Raw genomic sequence first — 18,757 nt, 5'->3', positions numbered from 1 at the left:
ACATTCTGTTTGTACGGGGAGGTAGGGAAACAAGCAAACCTTCCATCATTGTGTCCTTTAAACAAATCTGTGTCAGACAAAAATACACGTATGAATATTACACAAGACTACATAAATATATGAGACAAGTAAGAAGGAGAAACTTGTTCTCTATGTGTCTTCTGATTGAATTCTTAGTGTAGACAGCATGCATAAATACATGCATCATAACTAATGCAAACATACCTTTCTTTGGGTCATTAGTTTCCTGAATGAAATCAGACCACTGAAGACTTTTTCCAGAAATTCTAATACTTAGGTACAGTACACATTACAAATATAAAAAGTAACTTCAAGAAGGTAAGTCAATAAGAGAGGGGGGTTAATAAGAAAGATTAAAGTGCTGCAATTGCGCTTAGTAGTGAGGGGTTTGAACATGCATGTTGGTAGAGAAATGAAACTGGATACAGGCTAGAGGGAGCAGAGAGAGCGCAAAGGGTCCGTCTTCAATAACAGACAAGGTGTGACTGGAACCCATAGGAGGCGTTTTAATGTGAGGAGATGGCCTTTATTTTGAAGTCCAAGAAGACATAGTCCAGGGGAGAAATTCAGGCCTGACCACAGACCTGGCTGGGAGGGAGTAGAAAGTCTCCCAGGTCACACAAAGTTGGCAAGGTGTACAAGGCCCACAGCTTAGAGGGAAGGCTAAGGATTATGTTTTGTAGTTTTCAAAGCTCTGGATGGTGTAGGTCGCCACGGTATCAAGTAGCCAACCACGGGTCACCACGGTAGCATTTCTCTGGAGGGCTGGAGATGAGACAGAAAACCAGGTTCAAAACTGTTGCTATAGCAACGAGACCATAAAACAAAGGTGTCCTCCATGCCAAAAGTCAACAACCTGTACTACTCTAGAAAAACAGTAGAGGCTGGCGACGCTACAGCGTAAATTCATAATAGCATATTAACAGAACTCGGAATGTGTTGTGTGGATTCTGAATGTGTGTACTGGGTTTTAGGCTGTTCTCTGCGAACCAACAATGACATTCCAAGTCCAAGCTGTGCGTGTCATAGATGTGTGTGTGTGTGTGTGTGTGTATACGCGCGCGCGTTTCAAATCGAGAGCAGAAAAACAAAAGGTGTACTTCAATTACTTGGGCTGGGAGAGCCTAAGGACACAGCAGGAGAGGAAAGGGAACATTAAATATGCAGCAACACAAATCAGAAGGCGCAGAGAGCAGGCTGATTTACCACCTCTCTCTTTATCTCTTCCTCTGTCACTCTCTCTCCACCTTCATCAAAGTCTCCCTATCTCCCTTCTCAGACTCTAGCCCTGGCACTGCACCTCTCCGTCTGCCTCCCCTCACTCCCTCGCTCCACCTCCTCTCAGGGCTACTCACCGTGTCGCCCGCCCTTCTTCACGTAGGGTACCACTCGCTGCTTTGGCTAGATATTGACTTTCTCCGTTTTGATTTTAATCTTTTTACAATTTCCTCCTCTGTCTGTCGAAGTAAACCCAATGTATTTAGGGAGCCCCAGTTTCATCCCTTCTCCTAACTGCAGACAGGACATTCAATCCTGTTTGTGCCGGAGCACAGTCCAACACAGGCACTGTCTGACACCCTACAGGTCTACGCAGGTCCCCTAGCCAAGAGCCACTTCAGGACAAATGATGCAATTCCTTCCTCCTTTTTACCCTGCTTGTGTCAGGGTAAAAAGGGTGTTACAGCATGATGTGTATGGCAGTGTTTTCGGTCCGTACAGACTTGTGTGTGAATGTTCTGTGTTAGACAGTATGGACGAGAGCGTATTTACATGTATTAACTCAAACCCAATAGTAAATGATACCCACCTTTGTAGCTCATCGCTTCTGATAAGTCTGAACCAGGCTGTACAATAACTACTTGATGGGACTTCTGTATGAGAAACAAAAATTACATACAATTATTGTTTTTTTCCCCCTCATCACTTTCACCATTTCTTCAGTAATCTCGGTTTGATATCAACACATTCTTTAAATAGTTTTTCCATGCTTTTAAAGATTAAACTACTAAGAGGGGGGTCAGGCAAGGCACTTCACCCCACTTGCCTCAGGGAGAATGTCCCTGTACTTACTGTAAGTCGCTCTGAATAAGAGCGTCTGCTAAATAACTAAATGTGAATGTAAGAGATTGAATGTCGGCTTGTGTGGGCAGCAGGACAGAGGTCTGACAGCTCCATGGGGCTCCCACTTAAGTATGGATGTAGGAGGGAAGGTCATACATACCCACTTATCCGTGAAAAGGAGGGGGTCCTTCACTACTCTCGCTCCACATAGTTCCACCATCCACTCCATTTGACCTGTACGTACACACACACACACACACACACACGCACACACACACACACACAAAAGGGCAAATCTGAATCATCAATATCGTCTGTCAGCTGCTGTTCCTCAGGCGTAGGTTTTTCTTTCTTTTCTCCTTCATCCACATCCCTGAAGCGTGTTTTAAGAATGAAGGGTTCATTACAGGATACGATCAATTGTTGGAAGAATGGAGGGGGGATGGGGGGGAGAGAGTGGATGTGAGGAGAGGCAGGATGGTAGAAAAGAAAGGAAGTGGGAGGACAGAAAGGCGATGGGGTAGTTTGTTGGTGGTAAATAACAGTCAATCAGTCAGACAGGAGATTTCAACATAGGGACAAGAGGGTCAATGTATTAACTATGTTTGGCAGTGCATAAATTACAGACTCAAAAAGAACAGATGTGGGGAAAAATAGCATAACCCTGATCTATTCTACTGGGCACAGACCTACTAAAAACTGCCTGTGAAAAGCCAATTTACTTGAAGAATTCCTGAGTAAAAACCTTTCCATTTAAACATATGGTAGTTAACTCTATACACACACACACCATTTTACCACTGTGTGTGTGTGTGTGTGTTTCCACGTGTCTGGTGAGCAGAGAGTGAAAAGCAGAATACCCATCCTCATAGCAGCAGATGGCTTTTCCATCCTACAATGCTTCCGACGATTTAAACCAGGGGTCCCCAAACTACGGCCCGGCCCTCTGAACAATGCCAGAGACTTGAAAAAAACAACAACAAAAACAGTTTACACTGATTAATATGCCTAAGTAAATGTTTTGATTTCAATAGCAATGAATATGAAAAAAGGTCATTACGATATTAATAATGCTCTTTTAATAGGCTATATATATCCCTTGATATGTACGGATGTATGGTGCATAACAAAATAATAAACTAATCTAGCATAATAAATACATTTAAAATCATAATAACATCTCCACAATAATACTGGTAGTCACTCCGGCCCATGTAATTTTGTGTTACAGACGGGCCCCACATTAAAGAAAGGAAAAATGATCTGGTCTTCGCAGAACAAAGTTTGGGCACCCCTGCTTTAAACCGGTGCTCTGACCACACCATCAAAGAAAACATTAAATTGTGCCGGTCATTATCTCATCTCTTCATCCCCATTATTATTTTTGCCTCCTCTGGTGGACATAAGGAAGTTTCCTCTTAGTAAGTCCCCGCTTTAACCCCCTCCAGCAGCCAGAAGGGTTTACCTAAATGTAGGTGAATGACTACACTGACAGCCCTGTTTGAATGACTACACTGACAGCCCTGTTTGAATGACTACACTGACAGCCCTGTTTGAATGACTACACTGACAGCCCTGTTTGAATGACTACACTGACAGCCCTGTTTGAATGACTACACTGACAGCCCTGTTTGAATGACTACACTGACAGCCCTGTTTGAATGACTACACTGACAGCCCTGTTTGAATGACTACACTGACAGCCCTGTTTGAATGACTACACTGACAGCCCTGTTTGAATGACTACACTGACAGCCCTGTTTGAATGACTACACTGACAGCCCTGTTTGAATGACTACACTGACAGCCCTGTTTGAATGACTACACTGACAGCCCTGTTTGAATGACTACACTGACAGCCCTGTTTGAATGACTACACTGACAGCCCTGTTTGAATGACTACACTGACAGCCCTGTTTGAATGACTACACTGACAGCCCTGTTTGAATGACTACACTGACAGCCCTGTTTGAATGACTACACTGACAGCCCTGTTTGAATGACTACACTGACAGCCCTGTTTGAATGACTACACTGACAGCCCTGTTTGAATGACTACACTGACAGCCCTGTTTGAATGACTACACTGACAGCCCTGTTTGAATGACTACACTGACAGCCCTGTTTGAATGACTACACTGACAGCCCTGTTTGAATGACTACACTGACAGCCCTGTTTGAATGACTACACTGACAGCCCTGTTTGAATGACTACACTGACAGCCCTGTTTGAATGACTACACTGACAGCCCTGTTTGAATGACTACACTGACAGCCCTGTTTGAATGACTACACTGACAGCCCTGTTTGAATGACTACACTGACAGCCCTGTTTGAATGACTACACTGACAGCCCTGTTTGAATGACTACACTGACAGCCCTGTTTGAATGACTACACTGACAGCCCTGTTTGAATGACTACACTGACAGCCCTGTTTGAATGACTACACTGACAGCCCTGTTTGAATGACTACACTGACAGCCCTGTTTGAATGACTACACTGACAGCCCTGTTTGAATGACTACACTGACAGCCCTGTTTGAATGACTACACTGACAGCCCTGTTTGAATGACTACACTGACAGCCCTGTTTGAATGACTACACTGACAGCCCTGTTTGAATGACTACACTGACAGCCCTGTTTGAATGACTACACTGACAGCCCTGTTTGAATGACTACACTGACAGCCCTGTTTGAATGACTACACTGACAGCCCTGTTTGAATGACTACACTGACAGCCCTGTTTGAATGACTACACTGACAGCCCTGTTTGAATGACTACACTGACAGCCCTGTTTGAATGACTACACTGACAGCCCTGTTTGAATGACTACACTGACAGCCCTGTTTGAATGACTACACTGACAGCCCTGTTTGAATGACTACACTGACAGCCCTGTTTGAATGACTACACTGACAGCCCTGTTTGAATGACTACACTGACAGCCCTGTTTTCAATCAAAACACCTTATGTTTCGTTCATCTCATCAACAGGTGGTGGTCGTTGCTCCTGGATTGAAACCCCCCCCCCCCCCCCCCCCCCCCCCCCCCCCCCCCCGTTCCCTTGTCAACAACCACTGTATCCCTCAACACAAACACATTTGCCCTGTCATATACTAATGGAAAAACAGGTTTTTGGATTAGAGTAAGGAACAGATGACATGGATACAGTTGAAAAATAGCGACAATGCATGTTGAACATTATGGGTTATTCCTGCTTTTTGTGTTGTTTTTCCTTGGCACCAGACTTTGTATCAACCTCCGGAAGGCAGACGGAGTAAGGAACGTGAGCCTGATAGGAATTCCGAGCCGATGCGCCCAGGAAACGCACCACAGTAACTGTTGGTTTAGATGGAATCACTGTATATGATGCTCCAAGGCTAACGGTACATAATAGATGAGGCTCATGTTTAGATGTTCCACCGAGAAAGAGATGGTAGCATCCTGCTAGTCTTTCTATGTGAAAGGAGGCCTTGGAACCCTCGCTGAGAGACACAAACCCATTAGCAGACTACCATTGATCCAGCCATGCAGGAGGATACTCTGGGAGACACTCTCAGAGAGGAGGTAAGGGGCGGCGAGGGGGGGGGGGGGGGGGTACAGTCAGTACTAGTAGTTTTCAAAGATATGTCCTTTAAGACCTTCACCCATCCACCTTATGAATTCATTCATGCTGCTAGGGAAAACATTCCTGAGCAACAATGTGGGGTTTTTGTACAAAGGACCATGAACGTACCACTACCTCTGCAGAGAGACGCATAGGCTCACAGTACATATAAGAAACAGGGTTGTGCTCCATTTTCTACTTGCTCTATATATATTTTTTCTATACACCCCAAGGTCTCTGATTGTACAAGTTCTCTAATTGAGATCATTGACACATGAATGACTTTCCTCCATTTGATACATTTTCATTTGAAAGTGTCTATGGCAAGTCTCATACAAAGCTCGAATAATAAGTGTGACTTGTGTGACTTTTATGAGTTATAAAAGTACTAACTTCGCCAACATTATCACCTGTCATTGTTAGGCTAGCCATTCTCCAGATGACAGGAGTTTATACACAGCGTGAGCTTCAAGCTGTTCTTGGTGTCAGTCAATACTTATGTGAACTACTTTTATCTTGTGGTTCTTCTGTTATTTTCTTTCTTTCTTTCTCCCCCAGAACTGCAGGCGGGTGTGTATCAGAGTCCAGCAGGACAGCGCTGAGTGCGGGGGAGCTAGAGAGCGGGATACATTTTCTTGTCTCCAAAGACAACGGTGCCACAGAAAGGCCCTGGGTGAATCTGGTAGGGGCTTTCCATAAATTACCACCACCTATTTGTTGTTGCATCACTCCCCCATTGCCTCCATCCCCTTTCTGAAATATATGCAAATAAGGAGCACACAATCTCCGTTTGTTTCATAGCGGCATTTCAAAAAGTTCATTATCCAGGTGTTACGATCCCTCCGGTGCTAGCACTCTAGCCCCTCGCCAGGCATGCTAACTAGCATTGGGCTAATCAGAGCGCAGGAAACGTAGGTGGGCAACAGATCAAAGGAGTCAGAGAATAATGGCAGGGACCCAGGCTGGCTGGACATGGAGGTGGGGGACATCAGTCTGGAGCGTGGTTCAATCAGACCATCTTTTAAGAGGCTTTGCAGGCAATACCCGACTGAACCTGGAGTTTTACTTAAAGCCTTAATGTTAGCTGACCGTTCAGCGATCAAATCAAAATGTATTTGTATAGCCCTTTTTACACGCAAGCATGTCACAGAGGGATGTTCACACACGTAGGCTACTATAGGTACAAACACACTGTTGAAACAGTAGGACAAACTATTGCTACATTACAATTACTGTAGTGTTGCAAGTTCTCATCAATACTAGGATTATTGGTACAGGTCAGCTTGTGGTGAACTTACCTGTGGTCATATCAGTGAAAGGCCCTTGGAGGTAGATTTCATAGTCTTTCATAAGAAGCTAGAGAGGGGGGAAAAAGAGAACTGATAAGATTCACATATTTCTTTAACGCCATTCTCCTTAGTTTAAGAAAATGGTGTTGGTTATTATATCAAATGTCCATTTATTATGAAGAATCTGAAAGCGGAAGAGTATATGATTGGATGATGAGGAGGCCTTTATCCTCCTGGCTGTTAGTCAAGGTGGATCAGATACCAATTTCACACACAAAAAAGCCCAGTCCATGAGTATGTGAGCAAGGTGTGATTTTAGTACAAATTACGAGAGTATAAGGTTAGAATAAATTCATATTGTGAATCATTTTCAATTTAACTCAATTTCATGATGGCAAAAAGCAGAGGACTGATTTAAGAGCAACCGAACATCAAAGCTTATAGGCTGTAAATGGTTCGTTGCCACCGTTTCAGAAGATACATTCCCTGAAATGTTGTTATTCTTCACACCTTCGTCTCCATCCATGGTCATTATCATTAGCCTGAGGTAGCAATCTTACGGAAAAAGACTCATTTACAGATTTCTCATTTAGACAACACTTAATCCCCTTCAGGTGGCATCAAAACCAAGAAGTGATAATGTACGCTTGCATGCAGGAACGCCAGTTCTCTCTCTCACACACAAACTCACAAACGCAAGCATAGACATTGCAAAATATGCAGCTGAATAATACAGGCTCATAAGCCCTGTACACTTCTGTCTTACGGCATCAGCATTCTGGCCACAAACACTTATTATCTGAAAATGTGTCAATCACGTTGGTCTTGTGACCAGGAATATGTCTGTCTGAATCCATGGATGGAAAAAACTGTAATAGAGTCTTTCTAAACAGGCATGAAATTACTTAGGTAGTTCAATGAAGAGCCTCAAACAGTTTATAATACTGAGTCAAAGATGATGTCCAGCCATGTCTAATTCATCCCTTGAGCTGTGTTTCTGAAATTAGTTCCACTTTGACCAAATGCCAAGGAAATAATTATCTTCACCAGTTTACACGTGATCCTTAAGGCTGGGTCATACCTGTCAATTATAATGTCTTTTTTTTGTTGTGATACCCATTATACATATCAAAGCACAGAAATTTGTGAGGAAACTGCATGATGAAACTGTCTGTCTTTGAAAAGAGAATCTCATTTAACAATAAGGCTTTTACAAAACAAACCGTGACAGGTGTCAAATAGGCTGTGCCTGTGCTTGAATAATAGATGGGACTCACATGGCTGTCCCCTGTGACTCGGGATCTCGTAGGCCCCTGATGATTGTGGCCATTAACCACATCTCCTCGCACCTCGTAAGGCGTCTATGGAAACACAAGCGCTATGCTGTATGAAGGATGCCAAAAATGATTATACCAAGGAAAGGATTACACCAAATCATCTGATTTGTCATTTTAGAATCTCATTAAGGTGCTCAGATACAGTGTGAATGTGCCCCCAATGATTTGTAAATTAGTCATGCAAGTCGTAAAGTCACTACATTAAGTCAAGCTAAATTGAAGACCAAAACGTAACAAAAAAAACAAGACAATACGATTAACTCTGGCTTGGTGCTGACTATATCTGGTTTGGCCTTGACCATCACCAGGTTGGTGCTGACTAGGTGGGCTGCCTGTTGCACCACCTGGGGTTACATGGGATTTTCCCTTTGGGCATGAATACATTTCCATCGAAGCTAATCAAATCTTAACAAACCCCAAATACATTTCCTGTAAATAGTTAATGTTTTTTTCTTTACTGTTTTAAATATGATGGTAAAACTCCAGGAATAAATGAAAGCAAACTTACCTCACATAAGAGTTTTTCTTGTTTAAAGCACTCAGAAATCCCTGTGGATCATATGAGAATAAAACAATGCTTATTGTCTGAGAGACAAAAAGGAAACATGTTGCCATGTTACATAAGAACCCCCCCCCCCCCCCCCCCCCCCGCTGTGGTTTCACATTTACAGTATTTGTCCCCAATCTGTCTGTGACAACGAGTAATTACAAAGAGCATAACTCACAGTGGAAGCTCACCACCCACTTTCTTCCTGCAATACCCAGGAAGTATTTCAGCGTGCGCTCACACACCAGTTGTTCATCTGTGGCAGGATGAGAGATCACACACACACATCACACGCAATCAGACATTAGTTAACAACACACTGAATTAACAATGCAAATTTTTTGGGGGACAAGATTTGTAACTCATACAATACATTGATTAACTGTACCTTTCTGGTGTCAACTTTGCGTAAGACTGGGAATATTAATTAAGTGTTTTTTTTGGTGTTGCAGCTGACAATAAGCATGAGTGTACAAGGACAAGTCATCCTGAGAGGTTATAGACATGGGAACATTAAAACCCAGGATGCGAGAAACACACACACACACTTGAGTGTGTGGGTGAGAACCCTGGTGTGCTCTTATGGACCCTGCCTACAGCTTTCTCTGTCAGGTGCAAAAGACAGGGCACCAGAAAAGACACCCCTTTTCCCATTTCTAATAATTTCTTCACACAATATGGAATGTTTCATTTTTACAATTACACCCAAAAACAGTACTGTCCAACCACCAATATGTAATGTGGTTAGACTGCAAGTAAATATCCTTGCGCTGAAATAAAGTTTTTAGATTACAGTTATTGGTCCATTATCAGCATGTGATCTGTAACAGGCCATTAAGAGATTCATTTCTAACTCCACAGGAGTCGAATGACAAAACAATTCTTAACGAGGCTAAGTGCCGGCCAATGCATAAGGCAACAGTGAAGTCCTTGACTAAATGGCTGCTCAGTGTTGTGAAAAGCTGCATGGCTACTAGGAATTAAGAGTACATAAGCATCTAGCTGGACATTTAAGAGGGACTGGAAGGTCAAAACTATATGAACAGTTAAGCAAGCTTAACTGACCATGTTACTTAGTCATTCAACCTCTCTGACTGATATCATTCATTATCACTCATCTGATACCCTAATTGTGCCTTTCAATAATTAAGGCATTGATGTCAAGCTAAAACAATGTTTTATTCTAATGACACCCATTAAAACAATCCTCACCCTCTCCTCTTTTCACGGCTCTAAAATATCAAGAACTTGAAAACTAATTTGGTGGTTTCCAAGGAAACGACCATCGTTGAAAGAGACTCTTTTTAGCAGGGGTTGTTAATGTGGTGCTTTGGAGAAAAGGGGCATTGAAATAAAAAATAATCCATCAGAGAACATAATTAAGGAGAAGGACATTTGTGTGAGTGTGTCTCCATTGAGCAGACCTTTTAAGAGGTTTCTATCAAAAGTACCTGAATCGTACAGAACCTAGTGGGACTCTATCAAAAGGCAAAGTTTTGATTTCAGAGAATAAATAATGTCAAAACAGCCACCTTCGGGAATTCTATACATGTTTATCCTTGATAAGTGCAAACCTGAGTCTAACAAACAAATGTGAGCTGAGGGTTACTTCTGCAAGGTGAATGTTGTGGAGATAAGGGCTTAACGGAGGCCTAAGACTCACCTGTGTTCATTATAACGTGGGTGGTTTCAGCTGTCACCTGTGAACACACACGACCACCTATTCTCTTGGCAAACTTCTTCAGCATTGTCTAAACGTTGACGAGAAGGAATTTAAAACCTTGAAGAAAGTTCAACAGTGAGTTGAGAAGTGAGAAAACATTTTTTTTTAAGTATTCAATGCACACTGTAACCTGTTCATTTACACCAAGCCCTGATGGCACGAGTACCAGCGTGACCCTGGCATGGTCGCTCTGGAGACGGTGTGTTGAGCTTGTATCCATGGAGGGAGCATCTTCACGGTTCTCCTTTGACTCTCGACTTTGTGATAGTGAAATGCTAGATGTGTTTGTCGTCTGCTCTCCTGGTTTCCCTCCTGGGCCCACTGGAGTGGGGATCTCATTTGCATGAATGCTTCTTAGGCTCCGGCCTGACTGTGACTGTCTGCAGCGCCGCCCTGCTGAGGAAAACAAACAGACACATCCTGTGTGCGTGAGAGTGTGAAGGAGTGGGTGCTCATTGAAATGAAATCTTTTAAAAGACAATTTCAGAAATAAAAAGCGTCACGTAATTTGATTGTGTTTTTATTTAACCTTTATTTAACCAGTGTCCCACTCCTGACCTCCAGGCTGTCCCAGTGATCCTTATATTTTATTTAATTCTAATTCCACTTACAACTGCTAGTTTATGTACGTATAGATAGTCCACATATTTAAATTTTAGGTCCCTATATGTTTATTGTATGCACCTTCCTGCCAAAGCAAATTCCTTGTCTGTGCAAACTTTCATGGCGAATAAATCCCATTCTGATTCTGAGATGTGCTGGTGCAGTGGTCTTACCCATCCCTCTGGTCCCCTCATACTTGGTGGGGCCAGGCTGAGTGGGCCCCAGGCCTTCAGAGGCTCCAGAGCCATGAGGCATCGAGGCAGTGTCTTCCTCCCTGTCTGTGGCACATTCCCTGGGATACAGAAAAGAGAGAATCAGTTTTGGTTCTGGGGGAGAAAAAAAAGAAAGGAACATACCAAACCAGAATGAGTTAAATTTGAGACCACATATACAAAACGAGTAAACAGTGTGACTAAAGGGTACTCTCTAATGATTGAAACTGGATCTGGCGTGCAGATTCATCGTGTGCCAGTCAAATCCTTTGAGATTGAGACTAACTCCCTAAGGAAATTTAATGAGAATAAAGTAATGCAGCTTCATAGCAGGGGTCTTGCATTTAATTAGAGACACCTCAGTGGTACGAAGTAAAAAAAAAAAAAAGAAAAAAAAAAATTAAGGACCAATGCAGATCATATTTTACTATTTCACAAATGCACATTTCATACAGGTGCAGTGGAAAAGAGTGAAAACAGCTTAATCTTTGTCTTTCCGCTTTTTCCATAATACCTCCCCTTAACCCTCCACCCTTCCCTTTCTCCCCAGAACACAGCACTTAGGGCCCTGCAAGAGAAGCAGTCGAGCGGGAGAGATAAATTGCAGTGGCAACACAAGTTTCCCTTAAGTGCTCTTAATGACAAATAAGATGCAGTCACTAATGACTTTTTTTATTCTCCACAGCATAAGCAGATTCCAGCTTCATTAGGGAGATTATCCGGCTGTCCTCTTGAGATGCATCACCCTATTGTGGAAAATGTGTCTGTGCCAGTAACACACTGATGCCAACCAACAACAGCAAACTTTTTCTCTCTCTCAGATTCTGCTTGAATGCAATTTCACAGGGGAAAAAACTTTTGAAGTGTTGAAAAAAAACCTGTAATGAAGGCTGTTGTGTCGCTAAAATATAGCGCCATGCTAATTGTTTTAACACAGTACACAGCCCGCTGAGGATTGTAAGTACTATGAAGCAATCAGGCATCTGGTATTTTATTAAATCGGTTATTATCTGGTGCCATGTTAATTCCCTCCAATCTTGGCTCACCTGGAACAAATCTCCTTGCCACAAGGCAGGTTCATATGGAGGTTTGGGCCTGGGGAGACCAAACAACAGACAAATTAAGGTCAGTTACTGTTTTTAAAAAAGCAGGTGTTTTTTCAACAATGTCACAGGAAATCAAAGCAAACTTAAAAAAAAAGCAGAATTCTGGGTGACGTCCGTGGGAAGGTTATACCTGCTAGGCTGTCAGTTTGGGGTTGTAGTTGGGGATTTGGACCAGTCTCCTTCTCTTGGAGGGCTTCAGAAACAAGAGCCATCATCTTCTCCAGCCTCTTCAACTCCTCCTGCATTGCAATCCTTTGCTGACATAAACAAATGAGGTAAAGAGAGATGATTATAGGTTTGACAAGTGCGGAAGATGAGGAAAATACAACGATAATTATATAGTACACCAACTTCAAAGAAAGGCAGTGATTGGTGACCGCCTACTGAGATAAAGTGTGTATAAACAGGGGTGTAGTCATCTGCTGACGTGCATAGATAACCAATAAGAACAGCCTATCAAAACGAATAATGTTCAGCTTGTCATTCTACTCAGGAAAATAAGAGATGAGAATACATTTTCTGTCAGACAGCATGAACTAGACAATCCAGTAACAATGATTACTCTTTCCAGGCGGAGAAAAATAAAGGAAAAAATAGATAATGGGTGAGCTGGGATGCAGTCATCTGTTTCTGAGTAGACCTTGGTGCTCCCTTCTTCAAGACCAGTTTGGCTGAACACCAATTCCAAACAGCCTGCAGCAGCCAGGGCCTCCAGATGTGTCAGAGCTTTGGCTAAACCCATTACTCACTGGGCATAACCGAGCAATAAGCCAAAACTAGACACAGCCAAGTGAGTACTGGTGAGTAAATCTTATATGGATCCTCCAGGAAATAATGTTTGTGTGTCTAATTCCTTGACAAAGCTGGACTCATATACTGGTATATTTATATCGTGGAATTTAGTTTCATTATAAGTAATTTAAAACATCCACATACTGTTTCTTTAACATCTAAATACAATCACCCACCTTCTGCAGTCCTGGCACACAAATCAAATCAAAATGTATTTGTATAGCCCTTTTTACACGCAAGCATGTCACAGAGGGCTTCACATATGACCATAGAACTGCCCCTCAACCAATCTAAACCCTCAAGAAAGACAAAGAAAAACTCCTGGAAAAACTCACTGCAGGAGAAAAAATTGAAGAAACCTTGGGAGGAGCAATTTAGTGAGGGATCCCCTCCTCCAGAGACGGTTGGTGAAAGAGAGGAGCAGCTACACAAGCTAGGATTTCAGAGAGCACCTATAAATATGTGTACTGCTATGAAGAAACCTAGCCCGCACCTTTTCCCTGGTGCCTAAACTCCTAAAACCCACCTCAGTCATATACAGCAGACAGATACAAATTGAAGTTCACAAAGATAGATGGGGACAAAAACAAGCTTGATATCCTTGGATAAATTTCCACCAACGTAAATGAAATGCAATTTAGAAAGACGCTGAGTGGTACATTCTTCATGTGCCCAGGTAGTGTGTCATCACTGCGTTGACAGCTTAGTGGGGAAAAAGTAAGTGTTGCCATCTATTGGATATGATGTGGCGATGCAGCAAAAAGGATAGCAAATCACCAGGGGCATGATTTGCAAAAAGTGTTTCATTTTCTACATGATTTATTAACAAAATCAGTGATAGGATAGTGTGAAATATTGACCCCAAGAACTGTTATCTTGGAAACCAAATATAGTCTATACTGAATGTTATGCTAAGATTGGGAGGCAACCTAAAACATTAACATCTAACCACAATGTTACACACTGAAGATTGTATTTTTGTAAAATAACCACAGAACAAAATGTTACATGGCACACTTTTATGAAGCTATATCTACTTACTTGTGTGGCAATAATTTCACTCGAAAATTGTGACGATTCCATTGACAAGCCAGTATCACTTACAGCAACTGAACCTGAAAATTGGAAAATAATAGTTTGGTACGGTGTTGTATGTGTCAGACAACAACGAAAAGGTGCTCTTGGAACAAATCAACTAAAAACATTCACTTACATTCATCTGGTGTTCCAAACAGATCATCCGAAGCTTGGCTTGAGTTAACCCACTCAGAACTTCCACCAGCAGGAGGGACGTCATCTAGTTCTGCCAGTCCGCCTGCAGCATGGGTTACTTCAACCCTGGCAGCCTTGGTGGGGGTTTTCTGGTCCTTTACTTGGCCACTGGACAAGCCAGAACATTCTTTTACAACACTAGCACATGCCTGGTCCTCAGGTGGATAAGGAGAGCGTCTGAATATTTGTGCTAGGGAAGGTAGCTCGTCTTCCTCATTGCTGCAGTCAGATTCTGAAGACTGAAGTCTCTGAGTTTTTCTCCTCCTCTGCTTGGGGTTGCTCTTGATTAGAATATGCACACTGGCCTCGCTACTACCTTTGCCGCTCTCTCCAGCTTGGCTGGCCACAATTTGGCTGATTTGAGGCATTAGGCCGTCTGGAGTCAAGGAGGCCTCTGAATTGGCCACGTTACCATTCGTATTGTATAGGCATTTCTGCTGCTCTACTGTGGTCTCTGATTTGGGATTCTGGCTTCTCTCCAGACTTTTCTTCAAACTACAGTGCAGCTGATGTTGCTCCTGATTCTCAGTAGATTGCTTTGGGGATCCAAGGGTCTGGGCTGGTGAATCTTCCTCAGAGGCACCGAATACTGGAAACAGGGGTCCAGAATTTACCGGATGCGGACTTGGCAGTTGACTCTTTGCAACTTTATTGGTGCTGAGAAGACTACTAACAGTATTTCCTGGATGTAGGCTCAGTATATTTTCCTGCGTCACCACATTGGAGCTTTGGTTTGATGATTCCTCCACTTCTATAGACGGTCTATTATCTATACACTTTGTCAGTCCTCTATGCCTCCTCAATGTAGGTTTTTGTAGAATATGGTGAGGTGAATTTGAAGGGGGGATCAAATCACTGCAGAATGAATTTTCCAGTTCTATCCTTGCTCCCAATTGTTTTTGCACCACAGAGCATTCCTTGGTATTGGGAACGTCTACTTCTAACCCACTACCTACTAAGCTGTTCTCTTTAGATTTTGTGCCATTTTGTTCATCCATGTCTGATTTCTGATAACTTTTTTTCACCGTTGGACTACCAAGGCGGAACGATTTTCTTTTGATTGCTTTGAAGCTTTTTACCAGTTGTTCGGTGTCCAGTTCACTATCATTTATGTCCTCCTCTTCCTTCTCCATCTCAACACATCTGGCCTCACTTGCGGATGCCTCTTCATTTGATTGTTCTATTACTGAATTATTGTGGTCAACAGCCTTGAGGCCTGGCATATTTGTTTTAGGTGAACTTGAACAAGGTACCATAGCCTCTGAACAAGTAGCATTAGCTTCACAAGGAATCCCTGAAAAAGTTATATGCTCAACAGTGTTTGTTTTTTCCATTGTCATTTCAGTATACTTAGAATCCATGTTTTCAATTCCACCCATGTCCTCATCAAACACACATCCATTCCTCTTAATGGACTGTGAAGATAACGCATGTTCAGTGTCAGCTGCACCTATATCGACATGACGGATCATGTTTTTTCCAGTGCAAGGTTTCTTGTGACTGCCTTGGACTTCCTCTGTGAAGTGTTGAAGCCTCTTGCTCCTTCTGGTTTGCCTCATGTTTGGACTTCCAATCTCTTCACTGCTAGGGTAATTCTCAATGTGAACAGCTGTTTCTGCTACTCTTGGTCCAGGCTTGGGGATCTCAATCGGATTGCAATCATTCTCCCCAACACCAACCAGCACTAGGGGCTTGGGGACTTTGACTGACTTGTCCGTATCTGCCTCATATTTCTTCTTGGCCATTTTCTTTTTCTCACTAATTTCCAACTTTGTCTTGGCTTGCGCTTGCAAATCACCATCAACATTCTGCCAGGTATCAGACATCTTTCTCCTTGAGATCCTCTTTCCATGCTGTCGCAAAACATCAAACACAGGAACGTGTTCGTGTTGACCTTCAACCTCATTGTTGATCTCTACTGGCAACTCTGTTAAGCTGTTTCCAAGTCTGCCAGTGCTGCTGGAACCCAGTTCCTGATTGAGGTCAATTGACTTTCTGTGAGGCTTCTCACTTTCTTTAAAAATGTCAGGTTTTTCTTTTTCTTCTGGTTGATCATTAAAAGCACCTTCATGTTTCTCCTCAGAGAGAAGTCTTTTGACAATATCAGTGGGTTTTAGATTCCTGCTCATTTGCCTTTTGGGGACTGTGTTTGAAGTTTGGGCTTCCACACCAAGATGAGAGGCTGGTGTGTGTCTAACCCCTCTGTTCTGAGGAGAGAAGCCCAAGACTCCCCTTCGCTCCCGTCTGTAAACTGCCCCAAATACCTGCTCTTCAAGGCCCTTCATACGCTCCTCCCTCTTAAGACCCCCTTCCATCATTTCAAGGTTGCCTGGAAAGATTGTTGTCGCGGAGAAATCTCCTGCTACTGAGGCAGAGTCCTCGGAAGCACAAGTGACATTTTCAACCTCTGAGTTTTCTTCAAGTGGGGAGTTTTTCATGAGCCATTCTGAGACTTTCTCAAGACTTTTCTTCTGTCTCAAATCAATAATTTTTTCAGGGGTCGATGTCTCTTTTTTGCGGTTTCTTAAAGATCTCCGTACGTTCTGGTTTTCTCCGACTTCAGGAATTAAAACCAGCTGGCAAGAAGGATTTGCAGACTCAGTGATTCTCTTACTCCCTCGACTTCTGGATGTGGATTGTTCCACAATATGAGTTACGTCTGTGTCCCTTGCTGGTTCTTGCCCCTCAGTGTGTGAGCTACACGCTTTAAAGTCTATTTCTTTTTCGGTTGTTGTGGGAGCCTCACCAAGTCCACTGTCAAACCCCTCATTGTCCGAGACGAACAGGCAGGAATCCTCAAGACCCATAAGGTTTGCAAAGTCATCCTTGGCTGAATGCAAAGACATGAGAAGCAAATAGAGTCATTAGAATGTTCACACACCTACATATATCGAATGTGTTAGTCCAAAAACTCTAAACACATGGAGGAAAGACATTTGATAAAATGGCAATAATTACTTCTCTCACCTGCTAGAGTTGAGGTTAAGGATGTTGGCAGATCATTTTGTTCTCTATCTTTCTCCCCAGTAAGATCAGTGTTAGACGTGTCAATTGATGACACTTTGTCACCATTGCAGGTCTTTGACTCAACCCCTATGACACTGATAAAAAAGGAAATTGTTAGGATGGGCATCAGTAATTGAAAGGCAATTTGAATACCCTTTGTGGTTATTCAGTCAACCAAAAGGTGCATTTGGCAACACTGAAGGCCCAACCATACTTTGCAAGCAATAGTTCATGCAGGCTAAAATTCTATTCACAAAAAATGATGGTTATATTTTCTTACCATGTTTGTCTTCTTTGCTGACACATCCCAGTGAAGTCTGAAAGTCCATGAGAATTATAATATTAATCAACAGTTAAAGGATATATATCTCGTTATTGTGTTTGTGACATAAAATGTGTTGACTTACAGTTTGTGCTGCTGTCATGTTCAAAGGCCTGAATCATATTCTGCAATCCCTCGACTAGTCTCTGAAAACCAGGACTCTCCTGTAAACTCCTTATGACAAGATGAGGCCAGTTTAAACAAAGTGGCACTTATGAGTTACTGCATATGGCAAAACCAGAACACTAATACCTTAGGTAATGTACTATGATCGTTTTTAATAGGACAGAGATGCTTGGCAAATATTTATCAATTGTCATAGTAGATTTCACAAAGTGGTTATTTTTCCTTATATATGTCTTACCTTTTAGAGATCTTGGTCTGGCAAATCGGACAATTGGCTTCCTTTCTCTTTGTACAGTCCAACAGCTTTGTCATACAAAACCTAATATAAAGTTCCTTGATGTCAAATCACTCACAGTTTTTAAATATTATTTTAAAATGTGACTTAAAGATATGATTACTTACTTGCAAAACTGATGGTCACACTTTGTAGACACAGGATTGTTCATCAAATCCAAACTTAACATGAAAAAAATCGTTATGAGAATTCTATATTATACAGGCTTGTTTAGCAACAACATAAGACATGCCAATTAGTCGTCCTACTTATCATCAACCACGAATACATTGACAACCAAATGTAGTTATTTTAACTAAACAGACGTTAGGCTACAGTACTTACCATATTGGACACCGCAGAGTCTCCCAAAGGACAGATATACCTCGTTTGACGTCTTCAACTTTAGGAGTTTTCATTGTATTCACTTGAATAGGACGTACAGCTGACTGAA

The 18,757-nt window shown here is 42.3% G+C and overlaps 1 protein-coding gene across 1 annotated transcript; it reads right to left on the bottom strand.

The window, feature by feature from the left end:
- Window positions 1-309: 309 nt before the first annotated feature.
- LOC136950778 (breast cancer type 1 susceptibility protein homolog) lies at window positions 310-18,722 on the bottom strand. Its single transcript, XM_067245238.1, has 20 exons — window positions 18,649-18,722; window positions 18,432-18,485; window positions 18,268-18,348; window positions 17,989-18,077; window positions 17,862-17,898; window positions 17,543-17,676; window positions 14,517-17,405; window positions 14,345-14,418; window positions 12,641-12,768; window positions 12,452-12,508; window positions 11,367-11,485; window positions 10,721-10,983; window positions 10,531-10,618; window positions 9,046-9,123; window positions 8,829-8,869; window positions 8,261-8,344; window positions 6,993-7,050; window positions 2,243-2,316; window positions 1,829-1,892; window positions 310-786 (listed from the first exon to the last, which is right to left on the bottom strand). The coding sequence occupies exons 1-20, from the start codon at window positions 18,720-18,722 to the stop codon at window positions 692-694; spliced, it is 4,581 nt and encodes a 1,526-aa protein (XP_067101339.1). The 3' UTR covers window positions 310-691.
- Window positions 18,723-18,757: the final 35 nt, after the last annotated feature.

This window comes from Osmerus mordax, chromosome 10 (genome assembly GCF_038355195.1).
Source record: "Osmerus mordax isolate fOsmMor3 chromosome 10, fOsmMor3.pri, whole genome shotgun sequence".
Lineage (NCBI taxonomy): Eukaryota > Metazoa > Chordata > Actinopteri > Osmeriformes > Osmeridae > Osmerus > Osmerus mordax.
Note: the sequence above shows the minus strand (reverse complement) of the source record. Positions and strands in the feature narration are given on the sequence as shown.